Source organism: Saccopteryx leptura, chromosome 2 (genome assembly GCF_036850995.1).
Source record: "Saccopteryx leptura isolate mSacLep1 chromosome 2, mSacLep1_pri_phased_curated, whole genome shotgun sequence".
NCBI lineage: Eukaryota > Metazoa > Chordata > Mammalia > Chiroptera > Emballonuridae > Saccopteryx > Saccopteryx leptura.
Window position 1 is genome coordinate 14,017,320 of NC_089504.1, and position 23,373 is coordinate 14,040,692.

The 23,373-nt window shown below is 54.1% G+C and overlaps 2 protein-coding genes across 2 annotated transcripts in view; one reads left to right on the forward strand and one right to left on the reverse strand.

Annotated features, from left to right (window-relative positions):
* Positions 1-3,266, reverse strand: part of DAB2IP (DAB2 interacting protein) — a 199,017-nt gene extending 195,751 nt beyond the window's left edge. The window contains exon 1 of the mRNA XM_066367248.1: positions 3,066-3,266. Coding sequence (XP_066223345.1) covers positions 3,066-3,105 — 40 coding nt within the window. The 5' untranslated portion in view covers positions 3,106-3,266. The remainder of the gene's footprint in view (positions 1-3,065) is intronic.
* GGTA1 (glycoprotein alpha-galactosyltransferase 1 (inactive)) overlaps positions 1-23,373 on the forward strand; it is a 381,241-nt gene that overhangs the window by 234,085 nt on the left and 123,783 nt on the right. The window lies entirely within an intron of this gene.

Below are 23,373 nucleotides of genomic sequence, written 5' to 3' on the forward strand. Positions count from 1 at the left end.
ATGGGGCCCTGTGTGATCAGCTCTGTCTGCGAAGACATTCTGAATACAGCTCAGGTCCCCAGCTCATCCTAGTGTCAGTGGCTGGGGGTATGGCCAGACTCCTTCCACCTCCGAGCAGCTGGTGAGTGGAATCAGAGCTCAGGATATCCACCAGATGGAAGACAGTCATGCTCAGTTTGAATCAGGGAAGGGGTCCCAGAGCCCCACACCCAACTCCGCCTCTCCTATCCCTGTTCCTATCAAGGCTCCTGAGCACCCAAGGAGCTCGCTTCACCAAACCCTGACCAAAAGCATCACCCTCACCGGACTTGTTGGAGAACCCTCCAAAGTTCTCCAGCCTCTGTGCCTTTGCACCTGCTGTTCTCTCTGTCTAGAATGCCTTTCCTTGCCTCTCTGCCTGGGCCAACTGAATTCATCCATTCACTCATTCAGCAAGTATTTGTTGGATGCTTACTACACACCGGACAGAAAGCTGTGCCCTGGGGATAACAGCTGTTATCTAACAGAGAGCTTAGAGACTGGGGGGATACAGTGGTTAAACACATACATACAATAATATGTAGTGCAAATAAGAACAGGTCCTACAAAGAAAAAGAGACAAAGAGAGTGGGATATAATTGGATGGATTGGAGGAACATGGTCTAGGGAAGGCTTCTCTGAGAAGATAACTTTTTAGTTGAGTTTGGGAGGAGGAGGAAATGGAGTTAGATTAGTAAAGAATAAGAGGAAGAGTGTTCCAGGCAAAGGAAATAGAATGTGCAAAGGTCCTGTGGTGATAACTAGTTTGGTAAGTATGAAGAAGGTCAGATCAGTATGACTGCAGCCCAGAGAGTGAACCAGTGAGGAAGGAAGGGTCAGATCATGAAGGGAAGTAGAAGCAGCAGACCTTGGTGAAGGGAGCATGTGGGTAATGGGGTTGGGGGGAATGATAGAAGGAAATAGCAAAAGAGACGGAAAAATATGAGGGAGAAAATCAGGAGAGTGGCTTATCACAGAAACCAGGTGAAGAAAAGTGTTTCGTGGACAGTCATCTACTTAGTTAGTGGAGGAGTCACCTCCTCCAGGAAGCCTTCTGGATTCCACGTGTGGGGTTAAGGGTTGGTTCCACAGTGCCTTGGCCTTCCTCATCAAAGTGCTTATTTCTCTCCTATACTAGCCTGGGACTGTCACAAAGACAGAGATAAAGGTCTGACTTCTCACTCCAGGACCTGAAAGTTGAAGTTATTAAATGAGTAAATGTAGAACCAGGACCCAGAAAACTAGTGACTCTGAGGCCAGTTTTCCTTTGCTGTCCTGGCCCAAGACAGCCTCTTCAACTCTGGATCTCCGAGGCAGGATGAAGCTAGACCCTTCTCGGCTAGATCTGGGGTCCCTCCAAGGAGAGCCTGGGCTCTCCTCTAGCCCTGTCTGACAGTTCCTGAAGTCCCTCTGCCCCTTTGCCTCTGCTTCCCGGCTCCCAGGCGCCTCACTGCCTGACCAGGGTTCCGAAGACCAGCAACAGGCTCCCACCGCAGCTGAGACAGGCCGTCTGTGCACAGCCCCTCGCTTAGGGCCAGGCAGCCGCTGTCTCCCGGGCAGCAGCCCTGCCCTGCCCTGAGGCTGCCCCAGACCAGCTCCCGTGCCCTCCGTGGGGCAGCTCCTAGGCATCCCCATGCCAAGCTTCAGAGGAATGCCCCGGATTCAGGCAGGCCAGCCTGTCGCACCCCCAGCCTGCCCCCCCCCCACCCCCCGAGGAGCTGGTCGCTCTGATTCCAGACTTGTAGCATTTGTCTGTCTCCCTCTCGAGGCTGGGAGCTCTTCCAGGGCCTTCCTCTGTCTTTTCTTCCTTCCCTCCCTCCCTCTCTTTCTCTCTTTCCTCCCTTCATTCACTAAGCACAAACTATTTCTCAGCCTTGAGCTCTTCATTTCTGCACCCCTGACCCTGACACACAGCTTGGCGCACGGGGGGGTCACTCGGCGGTGTCTGCTGGCCACCTGACTGCCCAGAGATGCCAGCTCTGCTGGCCGGGCCTCGCCAAGCTCCCCTGAGGGTTGCGGCTCCAAACGTGGCAGAAGGCCCCTCTCCTTGGAAAGAGCCGAGCTCCCGCAGGAGGAAGGAAATTTGGCCTTGAATCTGTGCCCAGAGGCAGGCCTGGCTGGGGGGCGACGCGGGGAGGGGAGAGAACTCAGTTTTCTTAGCGGGGACTGTGGTCTCAGGAGGCCCTGGTTTCCCAAAGGGCTGATGCACGCTGGGGCGAAGTCACCTCTCAACTGGACCTCCCCTCTGATGCCAATAGCGCCTTCTCCCTGCTGAGCCCGAAAGCCTGCTGCCCCCTGCCCCCTGCCCCAGTCCCTCAGCCACACGCCTGCCCTCCTGCTTCCCTCCTGTGTGCCGGTGTCCGAGCCGAGGGGGCGGCAGCCTGGCCCGGCTGGGCGGTCAGGGTCTTAGCCACCTGCACCCCTGGAGCCCCAAGCCTGCGAGGAGACCCCGCGGCCGAGCTACTCCTCTCTCCGAGTCTGACGAGTCCCTGTCCCAGGCTCTCGGCAAGCGCTCTCTCTGTCCCAGGCAACTTTTCCCCAACACTCCGCCCGCCCGCCCGGGTGGGTTCCGCCGTGGCAGCCCGTGGGGCCCTGCAGAGCGGGAGCGCTCAGCCTGGCTTTAATTACAGGGCACATTCCTGTTGCCGGCCCCGTCTATATTTATCTGCAGGATCTCACTAATTAAATTCCCCACAGCACCCAGCGGGCCCGGGGACAGGGAGGGAGGCCGACGGGCAGGGGGGCTGCAAACTTCCTTCCTTTCCTTCTTGGCCAAGAGCAAAACAGAAGCAGCCGAGTCTGCTTTCCTCCCCCCACGCCCCCCCACGCCCCCATCCCTGCCCATGCCCAGAGCCTGAGGGGCTGCCCACGGCTCCCCCGGGGACCCTGCAGCCTGGCACCCCCTACCCGGGCTCCCGAGACCAGACAGCGCCCAGCTGCCCGACTACCTCCTCACTTCCACTCACATTCCTGCAGGAAGCAGAGAAAAGTCTGCCCGAGCAGAGGCTGGGTCCCCAACTCGGCCACTTTGCCGGCGCCCCTCTTACCGTAGGAGTCGTCCTGGTCCAGGAGGGAGTCGGGCTCCATGGCGTTCGGGCCCCCAGCCCCCGGCCCCACCTGATTTATGAACCGAGGCTGTCTCCATGAGCGTCTGGGTTTCTCCTTTTGTATTCCATCTGGCGGCTTTTCCAACTAGATGACTGGGTACTCCTGCAAGCAGGCCCCTTTCCAGCCCTCGCCTTCATACAGTACATTTAAAGTAGCAGTAACCTCTTTTTCCTCCCCCCGCAGCCTGGCTGGAAACATTAGAAGGGACCAAGGCAGCGAGATGTCTAAAATAGGAAGACGCCAGGGACGATTGGCCTGGCTGCCCGCGACGCTGGCTGCGGGGATCTGGCCCAGCTGTGCAGATGGAAATGCTAAGAGGTGAGACTGAGCTGAGGCTTAGCATCTGGAAGCTGGCTCTTGGGGCCCCAGGGGCCTGTGGGAAGAGGGAGGGCTGACCCACCGCGGGAGGGGACGGGGGTCGGCTCCGTTCACCACCCAGCACCCAAACCCCAGGGGCTTCTCCCAGGCCCTGCTGGAACCTCCCACTCAAATCTGTTCTACAGACATTTCCTGCAGTGTGGGGGATGCAGAAATTGACTCATCCATTCAGTTAGTCACTACGTTTTTTTTGAGCATCTACTGTGCGCCAGACACCGTGCTAGGTGCTGGGTTTGCAGCGGGGAACCAGTCTCACTTTACGGAGCTCACAGGTAAGCAGCTCGTTGCAATGCGGTGTGCGCGGTAAGGGCTGCAGGAGCACAGGGAAGGGGTGCCTCATTTGGCTGGGAAGGTCATCATGGAAGGCTTCCTGGAGGAGTGGGCACCTAAAGTGGGATGAGTAGGAGTTAGCCAGGTGAAGAAGGAGGGAGCAAGGGGGAAAGGTGTACCAAATGGAGGGAATGGCCTGTGCAAATGCCTCTAGTTCAGGAGAGGGGTGTTTAGTGCCACAGATATGCTCCAGGTGGCCGGAGCAGTGGTTGAGGAGGAGAGGGTGCAGAGAGGTGGGACCAAGGAGGGCAGCAGAAGAGGGTCAGGCAGAGTCTCACAGGGGTCTTCTTGGGCCTGATCCTAAGGATAGTCCACGGGGGTGACACATTCCAAGTTATTCTCTAAAAAGACTTCACTGGGCTGACTGGTGGTGACGCAGTGGATAGAGGGTCCACGTGGAATGCTGATGTCGCTGGTTCGCAACCCCGGGCTTGCCCGATCAAGGCACATATGAGAAGCAACTACTACGAGTTGATGCCTCTGCTACTCTCCACCCCCCCCAACCTTTCTTTCTCTCTCTCTCTCTCTCTCTCTCTCTCTCTCTCCTCTCTTTCAGATCAATCAGTAAAATCTTTAAAAAATAAAAAGAAGACCCCTCTGGCTACTCTGATACCAACAGGAACAGTTGTAACAACACTGGACACTGAGTACCACACGTTACGTAGCCATCAGAGCTGAGCGCTGTTCTGAGTGTGTACCCACATTGGCCCATGCCCACCTCAATGAGGATTCAGCTATCTATCTTTATAGATGAAAAAATGCTGCTTAGAGGGGTGAAGTGACTTGTCCAAGGCTTGTAAGTGGTCTCCAGGGCAGACCTGGGCCCCAGAGAGGCCTTGGTGCTTGCGGACGGGCTGTGTGGGGGGTGACAAAGATGCATTAGATGCAGGATACAGAAAAGGACCTTAGGCCTGGGGCAGAAAGAGGGCATCACCTGGGCCAATCAGGGAAGGCTGCCTGAGTGAGGAGGCACGCGAGCTAGGCAGAGAGAGAAGAGCAGAATTTGGATAGGCTGAGCAGAGGGAGTGGCACAGGCGAAAGCATGGAGGCAGGCAGGTAGCAATGGGGGACGACAGGTGACTGGGAGAAGGGGAGACGAGCGGGTTGGGGCTGGAGCAGGAAGGAGCCTGGGAGCGTGGGCTTGGTCCTGGGGCTGACCTGCAGGGTCGGAAGGCATTTGTTGCCCGGAATGGCCTCCTTTCCAGTGATCCTGGGTGTTCCCACAAACAGCCCCTTCCCAGCCTTCCTGACAGTCTGCACTTACAGCGGAAGAAGCCTTCCTGCATGGCGGGAACATGAGAAACTGAGCCTCGGTGACCAGCTTTTTGGAGACGTGGCTCTGGGGCTGAGGCAGAAGGACCATCAGACGGGAGGTCAGGAGGGCCGAGGCCAGGGGTGGCAGGGAGGGAAACACCCCCCTGGGCCCCTCTCAGCCACCACTGCTGCCCAGCTGCCTCCAGAGCAGCCGGTGGTGCTGATGTGGTTGCCCAGCCACAGGGAAGCTCCTCACTCACGCCTCCCCTCTCCCCACCCCTCGAATGACAGAGATCCCAGCTCCCAAGCGCCCACTGCCTTAATTACAGGGAGGCCGGGCCCTACCCCGGCGGCTGCAGGCACCAGACTCCGGTCTCTTATTTAGTGGATGTGGAAGGCAGGCTGCAGTGGGAAGCGGAGTGTAGGCGTTGGGGTTTAGTCCAGCTCTCCAGGGTCCCTGGGGTTCCCGGGGCCCACCTGCACCTGCAGCGGTGGCTTCTTTCTATACACAGTACAGTGGGGCTGACGTTGACCACCCAGGTTCCTCTCCAGGCTCTCCGCTTACCACCTACATCACACTGAGCTAGTTGTTTCCCCCGTAGGAGGCTCACTGCTAGAGTGGGGCCACTCACAGCCGTTCTTCAGAGAGCGCTTATGTGGATTCAATGAGATCATGTGCATCAAAGCCCAGGGCAAGACAGGGCCGGGCAGGTGTGTCTTCAGCACTCAGGAAAGGGTGCTACTGATCCTAACCCAGACTTCTATCATCCTGACAGCCTACAAAACAGGTAAGGGCAGGAGACTCTGTACCCATTTTACAGATGAGGAAGCTGAGCTCTGAAAGAAAGGACTCACTAGGCTGTGCCCCCAGAACCGGCTGAGAGCAGGAGATGGGACTTGGTAGTGGGGGACCTGGCTCCCAAGTCTGGCAATGCCTCCAGGCACTGGTGTGAGTCAAGGTCAGAGTAGAGTTAGGATGGCAGCTCCCAACCTCCCAATCCACTTCCCTCTTTTTATCAGTTAGGCGCCATTTGAGTGCAACCAGGGCTCCGGCCCCCAGGAATTCATTTACAATAAATCTGTCTTAAGCGCTGGGCTCTGGTTGCTTCCGTTGGTGACACAACAATGCCGACAGACCCTTCTGCTCCTGCTTGGTGGCCTCACAACGTTCCACCCTTTGGCTGCGCCATACCCAATTTAAGCCATTGCCCTAGATTGTTGCCAGTCGCTCAAGACAGCAAACAACACTCCAACGAACATCTCGAACATACTCTCTGCACATCTGTTTCATGACCTCCCAGGGAGGAATTGCTGGGTCAGAAAGTGCCGGCATTTGTATATTCCTGCGTCGCAGCAAAGGCCATTCAAACCCCACCTGGTTCTTTGACTCATTCCTCCCACAGTTACAAAGTGCCGATTCTGTGCCCGACCCCGTCCACAGGGTCTGGGATGAGCGTGTCCTTACTCTTGTGTCATTTACGTTCTAGCTGGAGGGAGGCACGCACACCTTCAGATAAAGAGGCGTGCTAGTCATAGAATCAAAGCACCATGTGGCAGAGCATGACAGGACACTGCTTGCAGTCAGGGGGTCAGGCAAGGCCACACCCTGAGAGGGTGACATTTGAGCAGTGACCTGCCCAGAAGGTTTCAGGGGAGAACAACCAGCGGTGAGCAGAACAGGAAGATCAGAATGGCGGCCAACACGGCGGGGGCTGGCCGGACAGGCGGGAGCGCGGTCTGAGAGAAGGGGAAGGCCACAGTGGCCACTTCTCAGAGGACCCTGTGGGCCGGGGGAGGGTGGGGGCCACTGCAGGTTGAAGCAGGGGAGGGTCATGAAAGCCTGCTGTGTGTAGCGTGGCCTGGGGGAGGCAGGGAAGGCTGCTGCAGTCTCTGAGGTGACAGACGCTGGGACTCCACCTGAGTGTGGGTGGCAGGATGGAGAAAACCAGACAGATTCAGGATAGACGCGGGGCCCTCAGGTGCGGCTGAACCGTCAGACGTGGAGGAAGGGGGGGAGAGGCGTGCCCAGGAGCCGCCGAGGCTGTTGGGCTGAGCGCCCTGCAGGGTTCACAGAGCTGGGGGAGCCCCAGGGGGAGAGGGCTTGAGGGTGGGCATCTCAGCCTCTGCTGCGGGAGATGTAGGCAGACACGGGGAGAGGTCGAGGAGGCTGCAGGAGAGATCCCGGCTGCAGGACCGGAGCTCAACAGAGCAGCGGGCCCGGCGGGTGCAGGTCTGGGAGCCGTGGCTCTGAGGGCACCAGCCTGCAGCACCGCCCTGCTCCTGCAGCTGCGGGAATCGCCTGGCTCCAGACGGACGTGACCTGTCGCTCCACGTACAGACAGGGAGCTAAGCAGTCACAGTGGCAGCTGGCCCCAGTCTGGCTGTGTGGAGGAATGCCAGCAGGACGGAGTCGGGGGGGGTAGAGCCCAGCAGTGGGCACAGGGGACACAGCGGGCACCACGGTCAGCTTGTGTATTGCCTTCCGTGCTGGGGAGGACGAGGCCAGAGGCTGGCAGGAGACGCTGCTGTATCTGCCCCACTCGCTCTCTCTGCCCCTTCCACGCTGGGCTGGGAGGGATGAAGAAGAGTTCTCCAGGCAGACACAGGAGGAAGGGGAGGCGACACTATTGTACGCACCAATGCTTAGCGATGCCCGGCGTCCAGGGCTGTGTGAGCTTTCCTTTTCCGCCCTGGGTTCTGATTTTCTAGCTAAATCCTGCCATCCACAGCCAAACAGAGTTCATGGAGGTCTGGGGGTGGGGGGGCAGGGTCCTGCTCCTGGGACTCTGAGTGGGGAAGGAAACTGACCCCAAGCTAGGACACTCACTAGCACCCCCACAGCACCTCGCCAGAACACAGACCAACAGGAGCCTGAGTCCGCTCTGGAGCAACTCGAAGGGGTTCAGGCAAAGGCAGGTAAGCCTGCCTGGCTCCAACTCCCAGCCCCGAGCTACCAGCTGGGTGATCCTCAGCAAGTGATTTCACTTCTCAGTGCCTCAGTTTCCCGACCTGTGATCAGAGGATGAGGATAGTCCCTGAGTGGCTGGTAGGATTTAGAACAGGGCCAGATAAAGTCCTCAGTGAATCTATAATCTAGAACCCTCAGTGTGTTCTAGATTATAACCCTCACATCTCCTCTTCTTCCCTCTCTCCTCCCCTTCCCACCTCCTCCTCCTCCTCTCTTCTGCCTGGCATGCAGGGTCTCACCTGACGGCACATGACACGCTCACTTGCATACCGTCTGCCAGCCCCTCCCTGCTTTCATGCATGCTGAATGCTGGCCCTCAGCACTTAGGACAGTGCCCAGCAGAGTGGACCCCTGATCAAAACGTGTTGGGTGAAATACCTGTGGACGGAGCCCACATAAGCTATAACTGTTATTCCCGCCACTGCACCCCACCTTGATTTATAAGCACACAGGCCAGGAGCACCCCCTGAGTAGCAGGGCACCTCCACCAAGACGCCCGCCTGTGTCTCTCCCCACATCTTTTTTTTTTTTTTTTTCTTTTTTTTTTTCCTGAAGCTGGAAACGGGGAGAGACAGTCAGACAGACTCCCGCATGCACCCGACCGGGATCCACCCGGCACGCCCACCAGGGGGCGATGCTCTGCCCACCAGGGGGCGATGCTCTGCCCCTCCGAGGCGTCGCTCTGCCGCGACCAGAGCCACTCTAGCACCTGGGGCAGAGGCCAAGGAGCCATCCCCAGCGCCCGGGCCATCTTTGCTCCAATGGAGCTTTGGCTGCTGGAGGGGAAGAGAGAGACAGAGAGGAAGGAGGGGGGGGGGTGGAGAAGCAAATGGGCGCTTCTCCTGTGTGCCCTGGCCGGGAATTGAACCCGGGTCCCCCGCACGCCAGGCCGACGCTCTACCGCTGAGCCAACCGGCCAGGGCCTCTCCTCACATCTTAAATGCTGTTTGGACTGGGTCCTCCCTCCTCATTAAGTGCTAAGGCCCCAGGTGGGAGACCAGAGGGTCTCCTACTTGGGATGGGGGGGTAGGGGCGTGCTGTGAGCCTGGCACTCCTTCTGCACCCCATTCCTCAACCTTCCAAAAGAGGTTCTCTGAGCCCCGTTTCACAGATGGAAAGACTGAGAGGCTACACCGAGGCCCCGGGAAGCGGCAGAGCTGGGGTTGGACCCCGTGTCTGCCTGGCCGAAGGTCCTCCCAGCCCAGGAGGAAAGGAGCGTGTCCAGGTTGGGGGTGGGGTGGGAGGGAGGCTGAGGGGTGCCACAGGGCCAGCCTCGGTCACACACACCACCACCACCACCGCCACCCCGGCCCCACTGTCCATCCTGGGCCCTCCCAAGACAGCCTTTCGTCATCTCCTGCGCCTAAGGAGACGCTCAGTCCGACTTTCCTGGCTTGCTCAGAGGCCTTGAAAGTGAGGATTGGCTTCTTTTAATGAGTCCTGAGCCAGCTGGCAGGGGACGAGGGCACGTTACAGGCTGGCTCTGTCATCAACCCCGGAGGGCACGAGGGGCTGGTCTCCTGATGACAGCAGCTCCGTGCCCGCCTGGGGCCTGATGAGCTCCCCAGCGCTCTCGGGGAGGACACCGGGCCTCGGGCCTCGGGGAAGGGCAGGGCTCACCAGCCTCACGCGGCCAGGCAGCGGCAGGAACAAGACCCGAACACTGTCCTCCCCCGCACTGCTGGGGCGGGCAGAACTGGAGATCCGAGACTTTCTCGGGAAAGGCTGGGGAACTGGACCCGGGCTGGGGAACTGGCCCCGGGCTGGGGAACTGGACCCGGGCTGGGGAACTGGACCCGGGCTGGGGAACTGGCCCCGGGGGCGCTGGTCTCGCAGGGGATTCCACACACAGGCTCTCGGCCACAGGGCGCGGAGGCCCGTCACGAATGTGAGGCGGGGCTATCATTAAAGAACCTCAAACCTTTCGGGAAGCGCCAGCTAACTGCTGCAGCACGGGGATTTCCGGGCTGTGGGGTGGGGGATGGTGGTCTGGGGTCCTCCAATTTCCAGAAATCATCCATTTCTGGATGAACAATGGGGCTTGACTTGAAGTTTTCTGGCTGCCGGGTCCCAGGGCCCTTCCTTGTTCCGGGAAGCCCCGAAGACATTGGCAAGCCCTGCATTCCAGGAGCAGGGCGAGACCAAGCTGGCCTGGAGTGAGGGGGGTCTCAGCTCCTCCCTGAGCCCGAAAAGGGTGGGTTTGGTGGTAGCCAGGTACCTGGTGCCAAGAACCTCAGGCTTCCCAGAGTCCTAGATTGAAGACTCACCCAGTGCACCCCCCTGAAAGAGCAAGAATCTCCTCCAAGACATCCTTGACCCAAACTCTGCTTGCTTACCTCCCAGTATGGAGAACTCACTTCCTGTCAGGCTCCCTCTGACTCCAAGTAAGGTCCCTGCTCAATGGAGTCATGCTATGTCCTTCTATTGCTGTCCTTCCCAGCTTGTTCTCCATAGTCACTCAAAGTGGTGCTGCCTCGGGGGATGCCCCTGTGATCATCAGAACCCCCATGTGAACCTAGCTTTCTGCACTCCACCTGACCCCACCCCACCCCTCCATATTTCCTGGCTAGTGTCTAAGATTTGTGGTGGTGAATCAGGAGAAAAACCAAGAAGCTTGGCAGTGTTTTACTGACCAAGCCATAACGGCAGTCCATGCAATTCAGCAGACCTTAGGCAGAAATTGTGCCAAGGCCTGGAGACACAGAAATGAATCAGAGTCTTTTCCCATGGGGCTCTCCACGAGGGCAGGGGGTGGGAGGGTAGGAGGTACGCCCGGGTATCAGCGGGAGGGGCATGGGTCGGCAGAATGAGTGGGCCCTCCTGGTACAGGGAGGGTTGGACATGATCTTTTAGGATGGCTAGTTTTCCGGCAGGTAGACAGGGGAGATGGCAGACAGAGAAGGCACATAGGTTTGTGGTATGCAGTTAGACAAGCCTGAGCAAAGCAAGGACAACAGGCCAGGTAAGGAAGGTTTCCAGGGCAGAAAGCCTCAGGTGCCTAGCAATGGGCAGAACTAGGAAAACAAGGCCTTCACCCCCAAGTGAACTTTCCTTCCTTAGCATATTGCTGGTCAGATGATTTAGACCCTTTGACATTTTATATTTCTGGTCATACAGCTCAGACCTTTCCCTGACTTTCCTCCCCTGGCATATTACTAGTCATGTGGCTTTAGACCCCCTTAGAGGAGGAACAAGGGGCTGGAGAATCATACAAAGCCTTTGCACAACCACTCCTTTAAGCATTAAGCCATCAGGACAACGAAGATCTGACTCAACATCAAATAATCTTAGGAACAAAGCCTTGGACCATGGAGACAGGTTTTGGGTTAAATTAGAGATAACATTTAGGCCTCCGTTGTGTTTCAGCTCCAGACCCAGAAAAGCAGCAAAACCAGATGGAGTGATGGCCTGGCTGACATCAGGACCAGATGCAATGACTGACCTAGTGCTGACAGATCAGTGGAGCCCACGACCCTAGAAGGACACACCTGGAAAGCCGATGAATATTCTATTGAGAGCCTCCCCTGAGACCTCCCCTGAAGTAACCATCTTTAAAACTTCTCAGGACAAAGGACCCAGCATGCTCTCTCGCTCTCTCTCCAGAGCCTTCCAGGCTTTCTTCTTTTAGATGTGTCTTTTTCCCTCTTTTTCTTTTAAGCTCTAAGGGTCCCAGCAAGACTTATTATAACCATGGGTGGAGGGGGCAGAGGCAACTTGTCTTGGGCTAAACAACTGAGCTTATCTCCAAAGGCCTCTTTTCTCCGACTTTTCAGTGAGCTGACAGCAACCCCACCTCAGTTCACTTCTGTCACTGTGACTTTTACTTCCCAGTGAGTCCACACGGCCCAGTGTGGCTCACTTCTTTCCTATAATGTTTCTAGAGAGCCAAAGCAGAGCACCACCAAGGCTTTCTCCTGTTGTTTCTTCTATCCGAAGCCCTTCCTTTGTTTCACTGTCCCCAGCTTTAATAAACATACTCTCAAAATCATCTTGATTCGTGCTGTGAAATCTTTCCCGCATGAAGTCAAGAACCCACGTACTACAGGTGGGCCCAAGGCAGACCCACTCCAGCGATGGTCTCTTTCTGGTGACAGGTTGAATGGACTTGGGAAAGCAAAGGCCAAGCAGTGGGGCCGCACAGCTGGCTAATTTGCTCAGACAGAAGAGACTATCAATCAGAAGTTAGCAAACTCTTTCTCTAAAAGACCAGAGAGTAAATATGATACTTGAGACTTTGCAGGTCACATAGCCTCTGTTGTAACTACTCAGCTCTGCTTCATAGCTCAAAAGCAGCCATGGACAACACAGAAATGAATGCGCATGGCTGTGTGACAGCACAACTTTATTTGTTGACACTGAAATTTGAATTTCACATGATTTTCCTGTGTTGTGAGATAATATTCTTCTTTTGATTATTTTTTAGTCATTAAAAAAAAATGTAGAGGCCCTGGCTGGTTGGCTCAGCGGTAGAGTGTTGGCCTGGTGTGCGGGAGCCCGGGTTCGATTCCTGGCCAGGGCACATAGGAGAAGTGTCCATTTGCTTCTCCACCCCCCCCCCTTTCCTCTCTGTCTCTCTCTTCCCCCTCCCGCAGCTGGGGCTCCATTGGAGCAAAGATGGCCCGGGCGCTGGGGATGGCTCCTTGGCCTCTGCCCCAGGCGCTAGAGTGGCTCTGGTCGCGGCAGAGCAACGCCCCGGAGGGGCAGAGCATCGCCCCCTGGTGGGCAGAGCGTTGCCCTTGGTGGGCGTGCCGGGTGGATCCCGGTCGGGCGCATGCGGGAGTCTGTCTGACTGTCTCTCCCCATTTCCAGCTTCAGAAAAATCCAAAAAAATAAAAATAAATTAAAAAATAGCCTGACCAGGCGGTGGCGCAGTGGATAGAGCGTCAGACTGGGATGCGGAGGACCCAGGTTCGAGACCCCGAGGTTGCCAGCTTGAGCGCGGGCTCATCTGGCTTGAGCAAAAAGCCCACCAGCTTGAACCCAAGGTTGCTGGCTCGTGCAAGGGGTTACTTGGTCTGCTGAAGGCCCACGGTCAGGGCACATATGAGAAGGCAATCAATGAACAACTAAGGTGTTGCAATGCGCAATGAAAAACTAATGATTGATGATTCTCATCTCTCTCCATTCCTGTCTGTCCCTCTCTCTGACTCACTCTCTGTCTCTGTAAAAAAAAATAAAAAAAAATTAAAAAATAAAAAAAATGTAGAAAAGCCTTCTTAGCTCACAGGCTGTACAAAAACAGGCAGGCAATAGGCCAGATTTTCTGACTCCTGCTAAGTGTGTTTGGAAATCCTGGGAGATTGTGCTTGAAAGTTGGATAGAAGAGGGCTTTGAATGACTGGGTGATGTTTTCAGGGTTGGTTTGGTCAGAACCCGGTTACAGCTCTCACACCCTACCACCCTGGGTGATGAACTCATCATTAACCCGTCAACCCACTCTCCATCCAACCCATCGGCCAGCAGACCATTGCCTGCCATCAAGAAGCTAGAAAAATGTGTGTTTAGATCAAGTGCTGAAACATATGTAGGGGCAATTTCTTTAAAAATGTGTGTCCAATTACATAGACACGAAAGCTTATTGCTAACAGAAAAGTTAATAAAGAAGTATATACACTGACAAGAAAATTTCCCTTCTAAACCCACTCTGTACCCAGCAGTGAGCATGGTTGGGAAGTGGGTGAGTGTGAGGCCAACCCCTTTCCAATCCACACGGATATACACACAAAATGTATTTATTCATACCATACACACTCTTTCCATATCATTGTTCTATGACATGAGTTTGTCACTTAGCAACTCAACCCCGAATCTCCTCTCAGCACAGGGATCCAGCCCTTTGATTTGTGTATTGGCCACCGAGATCTGTATGGTGAGCTGTGCCACCACTCACCCTGTGGTCCTCTGCTGAGGGACAGCCAGGCTGGTTCCTGTTTTGCATGACCGCAAGCAGCGCAGCCCTGACCCTTGGGCCACACATACCTATTTCCGTGTACTCGTGCGAGTCTTTTTGTCGGAGAAGAGTCTCAGAAGCAGAACTGCCGCATCGAAAGGCATGAGAACCTAACACCTGGAGCAGCGTGGCCCACGGGAGCAGTTTCTCCTCATTGCTGGTAATAAGCACGACAAATCTACGGGGGCCTAGGGAGTCCCACGGGGGCCAGGCGACCTCAGCACCTCAGGTGCTCTGGGGCTCAAGTATCTCCAGGTAAATAGACTTGCCTCCTCCTGCAGAGCCAAGCCTGGGACAACACTTGCCCAACCAACACCTCTGTCCATTCCTTCATCCACCCATCCATCCATCGCCCATCCATCATCGATTCGCTCCTGCCTCCTCCCCTCCACCCGCCCGCCCACCCGTCCATCTATACCTTCAGCCTTTGTTGAGCATTGATGATGGTTTGGGTACGCTGGTGTTGGTGGTGAATACAATCCTATTTCTGCCTTTTCACTCTTCACCGTCTGGTGAAGGAGGGTCTGTATGTTCCATCAGAATACAGCAGAGAACACAGGGGGAAAAAAATCCCCATCCTCCCAGATCTACACTCTAGCGGAGGGGACGGATAATAAACACAACAACGAATACGAGATGCCAGGTGGTGAGAAGGGCTCAGAGGGAAGAGGAGGCAGAGGGAAGGGGTAGGAAGTACTGGGAGGCCGGTGGGATACAGGTCGGTCAGGGGAGGCCTCGCTGAGCAGAGATCTGAGGGCAGGGGTGGGGGGGGTGCAGACGTGGGGGTGGGAGTGCAGGCAGAGGGAACAGCCGGCGCAAAGGTTCTGAGATGGGATGCTCAAGGACCAGCCAAGGAGGCCCGCAGGGCTGGCAGGAGAGCGGGCTAGCTCTCACAGGCCTCGCAGGCAGGGACGGGCTGGGCTGCTCCTCCCAGTGAAGAGGTGGGACGTGGCCTGACTTCCAGGCTGGATACTGGGCTGAGCCCAGACCAAAGTGGGCCAGGGCTGAAGCAAGAAGACAGGTCAGGAGGCCACTGAACTTCTTAACCTAACAAGGAACGGTGGACCGGGCGGTTGGATGGAGGCGGTGAGAAGGGGCGGGGCACTGGCACCTTTGGAAGGTGGCCACGGGCTTTCCTGGTAGATCGGAAGGAGGGTGATAAAAAGGAGTGGAGGATGATACTGAGGCTTTGGGCTTTAAGAACCAGAAGAAAAGGAACTCCAGAAGAGGAGTTGGTTGGAGGAAGGGAGGTTGAACGAGACCTTGACCTGAAATTGTTAAGTCGGAGGTGCACATAAGCCAACAAGGGGAGAGGTGAGGAGGTTATAGGGTGGAGCCTGGAGTCGGGAAACAGGTCCAGGCTGGAGATAGGAACACGGAGACTGTCGGCGAGTGGCGTGGAGAGGGGACTTAAAGCCACGTGCCTGCATGCCGGCGCTGAGGGAGAGAGTAGATGGAGGAGAGAGGACACCTGGGGGCCCAGGCCTGGGGATGCCAACGTTCGAGGGCAGGGAGAGGAGGAGGACCTGTCAAGAGAACTCAGAAGGAGCAGCCAGTGGCAGGAGGAGCAGAAGGGGAGGGGACCTGGGAGCTGAGGGGAGAAGGGATTTGGGCAGGGAGGGCACGGCTGGCTGAGTCAGGTGACGCTGAGCGGCGGGGTGAGCTGGGAATGCAACACTGACCGCTCAGTTTGGCAACACAGTGTGGGTTGGGCAGAGATGGGGGAAGCCAGGGTGACCGTGGCAGTGCCAAGGAAGAGCACTGGAGCCGGGAGGGCTTCATGGAGGAAGGGGGGACCTGGGGGTACCTAAACATTTGCCAGGGAGAAAGGGGATGTCCAGGCCTAAGAATCGGCACAAAGGGCAGGAGGACAGAGCTGTCCCAGCTCATCTGGGGAACCGAGGGGGAACAAGTCTGGCTGTAATATGGAGTGTGGGAGGTGTGAGGGGCAGATGGGGAGGGCGTTCTCACAGGGCCCTACAATGGCCAGCAAAGCAGACGGCTGGGTCCTTGATTGAAGCCCGTTTTGATGATGGGTGAGTGGGTGGGAGCGGGAGGAGAGGGCAGGATCTTGGGGTAGGGGAATGAGGACAAAAGCAATTTGGGGAAGGATTCCAAGTTCAGATGAGTTCAGGGTGCTGAGAACATCGGGGAGAACAGCAGAGCACGTGCCCGGGACATTGGGGTCTGAGAGGCAACCACACGTGCAGGCATGAAGCTGGGCTGGGCTGGGCTGGCCGGAGCCGGTCTGAGCTGGCCGCAGCTGAGCCAAGCGGCACCCCCCCCCCCCCCCCGCACTGCAGGAAGCCTGTGTCCAGCCACCTCTGCACTGGGGAGAGGCCCCAGCAGCTGCCAGCCGTTGTGGTGTGTGTGTGCCCCCGGCAGCAGCAGGAGCCCGGGGAGCCTGGTGGTTTCTTGGACGAGCTGTTGTTACTGCACCCAGGCCCTTCCGTTTCTGTGCCATCCACCACCCACAAAGCACCTCTGCCGTGCCCCGGGGGCACCTCAGAGGAAGGGCTTCCACCAAACGATGCCATTCCTGAACACGGATTCACAGAACAGTGATTTATAGAGCACCTACTAGGTGTCCCACTGTCCTGCCCCGGGAGCAGAGTGACAACCCAGGCAGACAGGCCTCTGCCCTCAAGGGTCCCACTGTCCAAGGGAGGGAGGCAAGCAATGAGTGCACAATTTTTTTTTTTTAAAGGCAGGTGAGAATACCTTTTCTCTACCCTCTTTTTTTTTTAATTTTATTTTTATTTTATTTATTCATTTTAGAAAGGAGAGAGAGATAGAGAGAGAAGGGGGGGAGGAGCAGGAAGCATCAACTCCCATATGTGCCTTGACCAGGCAAGCCCAGGGTTTCGAACCAGCGACCTCAGCATTTCCAGGTCGATGCTTTATCCACTGCACCACCACAGGTCAGGCAATGAGTGCACAATTTGAGTCAAGTATGATATTAGGAGAGGGAAACCTGAGGGGCCTTCTAGAAGGAGGTGACATTTAAACTTTAGGTTTGGCCTGACCAGGCAGTGGTGCAGTGGATAGAGCATCGGACTGGGATGTGGAGGACCCAGGTTCAAGACTCTGAGGTCACCAGCTTGAGCGCAGGCTCATCTGGTTTGAGCAAGGCTCGCCAGCTTGAGCCCAAGTTCACTGGCTCGAGCAAGGGGTCACTCGGTCTGCTGTAGCCCCTTGGTCAAGGCACATGTGAGAAATCAATCAATGAACAACTAAGGAACTGCAACGAAGAATTTATATTTCTCATCTCTCTCCCTTCCTGTCTGTCTGTCCCTCTCTCTGACTCTATCTCTGCCACAAAAAAATAAAATAGCAATAAACTCTAGGTGTGAAGGATGAGTCAGAGTTAGCCAAGAAAAAAAAAGGGGGGTGGACAAGTGTTTGAGTGAATGGGAAAAGCATGTAGAAGGCTCAGAGGCGAGAGAGAGAGAGCATGACAGGTGGGAGGGAATGAAGGGTGCACTGTGACGGAGCAACGGGTGGGTGTGCAGAGATGGCCGTGTGTTGGGGAGCGTGGTGGTGGTGAGCAGCCTCAGCAGTCAGGCTTAGGAACTGAAACCTTCTTTTTTTTTTTTTTTTTTTTTTTTTTGTATTTTTCCGAAGCCAGAAACGGGAGGCAGTCAGACAGACTCCCACATGCGCCGGACCAACCAGGATCCACCCGGCACGCCCACCAGGGGGCGATGCTCTGCCCATCCGGGGCCTCGCTCTGTTGCAACCAGAGCCACTCTAGCGCCTGAGGCAGAGGCCACAGAGCCATCCTCAGAGCCCGGGCCAACTTTGCTCCAATGGAGCCTTGGCTGCGGGAGGGGAAGAGAGAGACAGAGAGGAAGGAGAAGGGGAGGGGTGGAGAAGCAGATAGGCACCTCTCCTGTGTGCCCTGGCTGGGAATCGAACCCGGGACTCCTGCACGCCAGGCCGACGCTCCACCACTAAGCCAACCGGCCAGGGCCTGAAACCTTCTTTTCGATGTATATATTTTTAATTATTTTATTTTAGAGAGGAGAAAGAGAGACAGAGAGAGAGAGAAGAGGGGGAGGAGCTAGAAGCATCAACTCCCATATGTGCCTTGACCAGGCAAGCCCAGGGTTTTGAACCAGCGGCCTCAGCATTTCCAGGTCGACGCTTTATCCACTGCGCCACCACAGGTCAGGCTGAAACCTTCTTTTGAGGACCATGGGGAACCATGGAGTGTCTTAAGCCCAGAGTGGCTTGCTCAGATTTGCATGTGGGAAAATTCAGAGACAAAGATCAGAAACACCCAATCCCAGCCCAGAGGGACCCAGCATCATCTGGGCCAAGCCAGGATCCCCGCCCCCCACCCACTGGCAGCTCTCTTGACCGGTGAGGTGGGTCAACATGGCTTGTACTTCTCCAAGGACCTAGCCCTCACTGCCGCTGGCAGCAGGCCCCAACGATGATTTAACGAGCCCTGTGAGGGCCCCGCAGGCATGCTCTGGGTATCCAGTCTTGTCACTTGGAGACGCGAGAGCACCGAACTCAGCGCCGGCAGGTGGGCTGGGTGGCACCACGGCCTGGATAATGGCCTGGAAGCTGGCGCTGAAATGCTCCGGATGCTCCGGAGCCACCTACGGGGGCGATTGACTTGTTGCGTGCGAGCGATCCGGATGCCACCTGGTAAGGACGTGGGCGGGACGCTGAAGAAATAAATCTGTTCATGAAGATGTGCCGCCCCCGCCCCACCACAACACCGCGCTTCCTCCCTACCCACTCCCAACCACCAGCCTCGGAGCTGGGAGCGGCTGGGCCAGCCCCGCAGCGCCACCGTGTGGGCCAGGCGGGTCAGGACAGCAGGAGTGCAGCCCTCAGCTAGAGGTGCTAAGCCAGTGATGGGCAATCTTTTGAGCATGGTGTGTCAAAATTCGCCAAAAAACCGAGCAAAACTCTGGTGGTGTGTCACTTCGAGAGAAAAAACCCCCATAATTTCGCAATATTTATAGTTTAAATAAGAAAATGTATAATTGTAATATATAACTGTATTTAATAAACCAAAAACTAATTATTTAACTTACCTGCTTAGTGACTTCTTTGCTCATCTATCAGTAAATTTCTTCTTTTTTTTTTTTAATTTTTATTTATTTTTTACAGAGACAGAGAGTGAGTCAGAGAGAGGGATAGACAGGAACAGACACACAGGAACGAAGAGAGATGAGAAGCATCAATCATTAGTTTTTCATTGCGCATTGCAACACCTTAGTTATTCATTGATTGCTTTCTCATACGTGCCTTGACCGCGGGCCTTCAGCAGACCGAGCAACCCCTTGCTGGAGCCAACGACCTTGGGTTCAAGCTGGTGGGCTTTTGCTCAAACCAGATGAGCCTGCGCTCAAGCTGGCGACCTCGGGGTCTCGAACCTGGGTCCTCTGCATCCTAGTCCAATGCTCTATCCACTGAACCACCGCCTGGTCAGGCTGTCAGTCAATTTCTTTTGTTGGTCTTAATATTATTTAATTTGTGTGGGGTGTCATGAACTAAGATAAGTGAGGGGGCGGGGGAATTCTTTAACTAACCCGCCTATTAGTGACTTTTTTGTTGCTGAATTTCATTGGCTAAATCTTCAATTGAAGGTTGGTATTTTGTACACTTCAAGCCCAAGCAAGCGCTACTAACTTCATCTGTCAATCTGTTTCTTTTGTTGGTTTTGATATTATTTAATGCTGAGAATAAGGTCTCACAAAAGTACGTACAGGGAAAAATTGTGAGTAAAGCCATTGCTATATTTTTCAGGGTGCTAAAAGTGTCTGGTAATCAGTTCCAGGCACTCCAAATTTTCTGTTTGTAGTGGCACTCCTCTTGATTCTCCAAGCGGCAGCTTCCCAAATTCTCAAGCTTTGACCTCAAGTCGACAAACACCTGAGCCCAGATGCTGTATTGAAATCCCGCAAGTTGCATCTTATGTAAACTAAGATGGCTGCCGCTATTTCTAATGGCAGGAAATGGCACCCATAGCACAGGCCTTCGCCTCTCCCAGCCTCCCCCTCACTTATCTCAGTAATGATGGTCAATTAGAAATCCAGGACACCCCACAACAGTAGATTGGATGATGGTTGCTGTGGTTATGTGGTTGCTGGTAATGGCGATCACAGGGCCCTCAGAGATGCGTCCCCCGCGGCATTCCGCTGTTCCCTGCTCCGCCGGTGGGAAGTGAGGTCAAAGATCCCCTAAAGGCCTAACCGGAAGTCCCAGAACTAGACGCTGTGTGTTGGAGTTCTGTTGTTTTGGCCTACAGACCACCGGCACAGAGTGTCTGCACTACAGCAAATGTTTTATCCTCAGCTACTGCACCTGGCCATGCAGGAGCCAAGGATGAAATGTCCTTCTCGGCATGCGGCCCCATACTTCTCTGGTATGTGGCCGTGTGTCATCGAAAATGGCTACTTGTGTCAGTGCTGACACGCATGTCATAGGTTCGCCATCATGGCGCTAAGCGCTTGGGAGGGGAAGGAACCCATACGATAAAGGCCTTTTCCAGGCTGCGAGGCACTCCAGGGACATACTCGTTACATTTTTAAAAAAGTTATTTTTTTGAGAAGTCCCAGGTTCGATTCCCAGCCAGGGCACACAGGAGAAGTGCCCATCTGCTTCTCCACCCCTCTCCCTCTCCTTCCTCTCTGTCTCTCTCTTCCCCTCCCGCAGCCGAGGCTCCACTGGAGCAAAGATGGCCCGGGCACTGGGGATGGTTCCTTGGCCTCTGCCCCAGGTGCTAGAGTGGCTCTGGTCGCAACAGAGTGACGCCCCGGAGGGGCAGAACATCGCCCCCTGGTGGGTGTGCTGGGTGGATCCCGGTCGGGCACATGCAGGAGTCTAACTGTCTCTCCCCATTTCCGGCTTCAGAAAAATACAGAAAAAAAAAAAAGTTATTTTTTTGGCCCTGGCTGGTTGGCTCAGTGGTAGAGCGTCGGCCTGGCATGCAGGAGTCCCGGGTTCAATTCCCGGCCAGGGCACACAGGAGAGGCGTCCATCTGCTTCTCCACCCCTCCCCCTCTCCTTCCTCTCTGTCTCTCTCTTCCCCTCCTGCAGCCGAGGCTCCATTGGAGCAAAGATGGCCCAGGCGCTGGGGATGGCTCTGTGGGCTCTGCCTCAGGCGCTAGAATGGCTCTGGTTGCAACAGAGCAACGCCCCAGAGGGACAGAACATCGCCCCCTGGTGGGCATGCCGGGTGGATCCCAGTCGGGCGCATGCGGGAGTCTGTCTGACTGCCTCCCCATTTCCAGCTTCGGAAAAATGGGGAAAAAAAATTATTTTTTCAAACATGGAAACATACTTTCAGCCTGTTTGTAATTTGTAATTATATAAGTAAAAAAAAGTATGCAAACTCCATAGATGTCTATTAGGCAGAAATGAACAGTTCTGTGTCTGCCCCCCCCCACATGCCTGCGCACACACACACGCCACGCGCCCCCCACCTCCAGGGACAGCTACTAGTCGCATTTTGGCAAATAGATTTTTTTCCTACAGAAAAAGAAATATGTGTTTGTCCCACCTATTTTCTATTTGTTTCTTTTTTAATGTATATATACATATATATCAAATGGGATCATATTACATATGCTTAGTCTTCTAACATTTTTGAAAATGGTTTTTAAATTTGGCCTTATTAATGATGGAGTTGAGACAAAAGAATATTCAGTTAATATGTAGAAAGTATATGAATCAGGTCAAAATGCACACTGTGAGCCTACCACCTAGTTTAAGAACATTTTTATTACCTCTGAGTTTTCTCTTGTGCTTTACTTTTTTTTTTGGTTAAAACATCTATTTCTTTTTCTCTTCTTTCTCAGTGGATTTGGTATTTTTAAAATTAATCCATATCCTCTCTTTATTAGCCTGTTACTTTTTCATTTTTTTAGTGCTTATCCTAGAGATTACAATATGTGTCCTTGACTTATTAGAGTCTAATATAAATTAGTACTCTTACCACCTGAGGGAAAATGCAGGAACCTTAGGACACTTACATGCTATATTGTAATCTAGGACCATCTGGTATTTTAATTCTTTATATATTGCCAACTCCACAAAAGGATGTTATTATTCTTTTATACAGACAATATTTGTTTAGATTAATCACATATTTTCTCTCTCCACTGGCCTTCCTGTCTCTCTGTATCTTCAAGTTTCCATCTAGGACCCGTTTTCTTTTGCCCCCAAATCATTCTTCACTCATTCCCTTGATGGAGGTGAGAGCTGTTGATGAATTATTACAGTTTTTATCTGTCCAAAATATCTATTTCACCTCCATTTTTGAAGGATATTGTTTGCTGGGTATGTAATTTCAGGTTGGCAAAAGAAGGTAAGAAAGGTGAAAAGGGAGTAGGTGGAACAAATAGAAAATCAACAACAGTAAGATGGGAGACCTACAGTCAAAGATACAGCAATTGTATTAAGTGCAAGCAGATTAAATACTCCAATTGAAAGATAAATGGTAACACATTGGGTTAGTAAAAACCAATCATATGCTGTTTGCAAAAGAGATATGTTCAACATAAGGATACAGAGATGAGGAAAGTAAAAAATGAAAAAAGTTATACCATGCCAATACTAACCAAAGGTCGACAGGTACAGCTAGATGAATACAGCAGAAGTAGAGTTTAAGAGAGAGAGAGAGAGAAAGCAATGCCAAAGATAAAGAGCTATTCACAGTTTTAAAAATGTTTAATTTATCAAGCAGATGCAGCAATTCTAAATTTGTATGCAATTAATAACATAGCCTCAAAATATATAAAGCACCCTGGCTGGGTAGGTCAGTTAGTTAGATCGTTGTCCCAATATGCCAAGGTTGTAGGTTAGATCCCCGGTCAGGGCACATACAAGAATCAACCAATGAGTGCATGAATGGGTGGAACAGTGGGTCAATGTTTCTCTCTCTCTCTCTCTCTCTCTCTCTCTCTGGAATCAATAAATAAGAATTATCAAAATATATATATAAATAGCCTGACCAGGCAGTGGTGCAGTGGATAGATTGCTGGATTGGGATACAGAGGACTCAGGTTCAAAACCCCGAAGTCACCAGTTTGAGTGCAGGCTCATCTAGCTTGAGCACAGGCTCACCAGCTTGAGCCCAAGGTCGCTGGCTTGAGCGTGGGATCATAGACATGACCCATGGTCCCTGGCTTGAGCCCAAAGGTTGCTGACTTGAGGCCCAAGGTCACTGGCTTGCGCCTAAGGTCACTTGCTCTGCTATAGCTCCCCCCCTTTCCCCCGGTCAAGGCACATATGAGAAAGCAATCAATGAACAACTAAGGAGCCACAATGAAGAATTGATGCTTCTCATCTCTCTCCCTTCCTGTCTGTCGCTATCTGTCCCTCTCGCTGTCTCTGTAAAAAA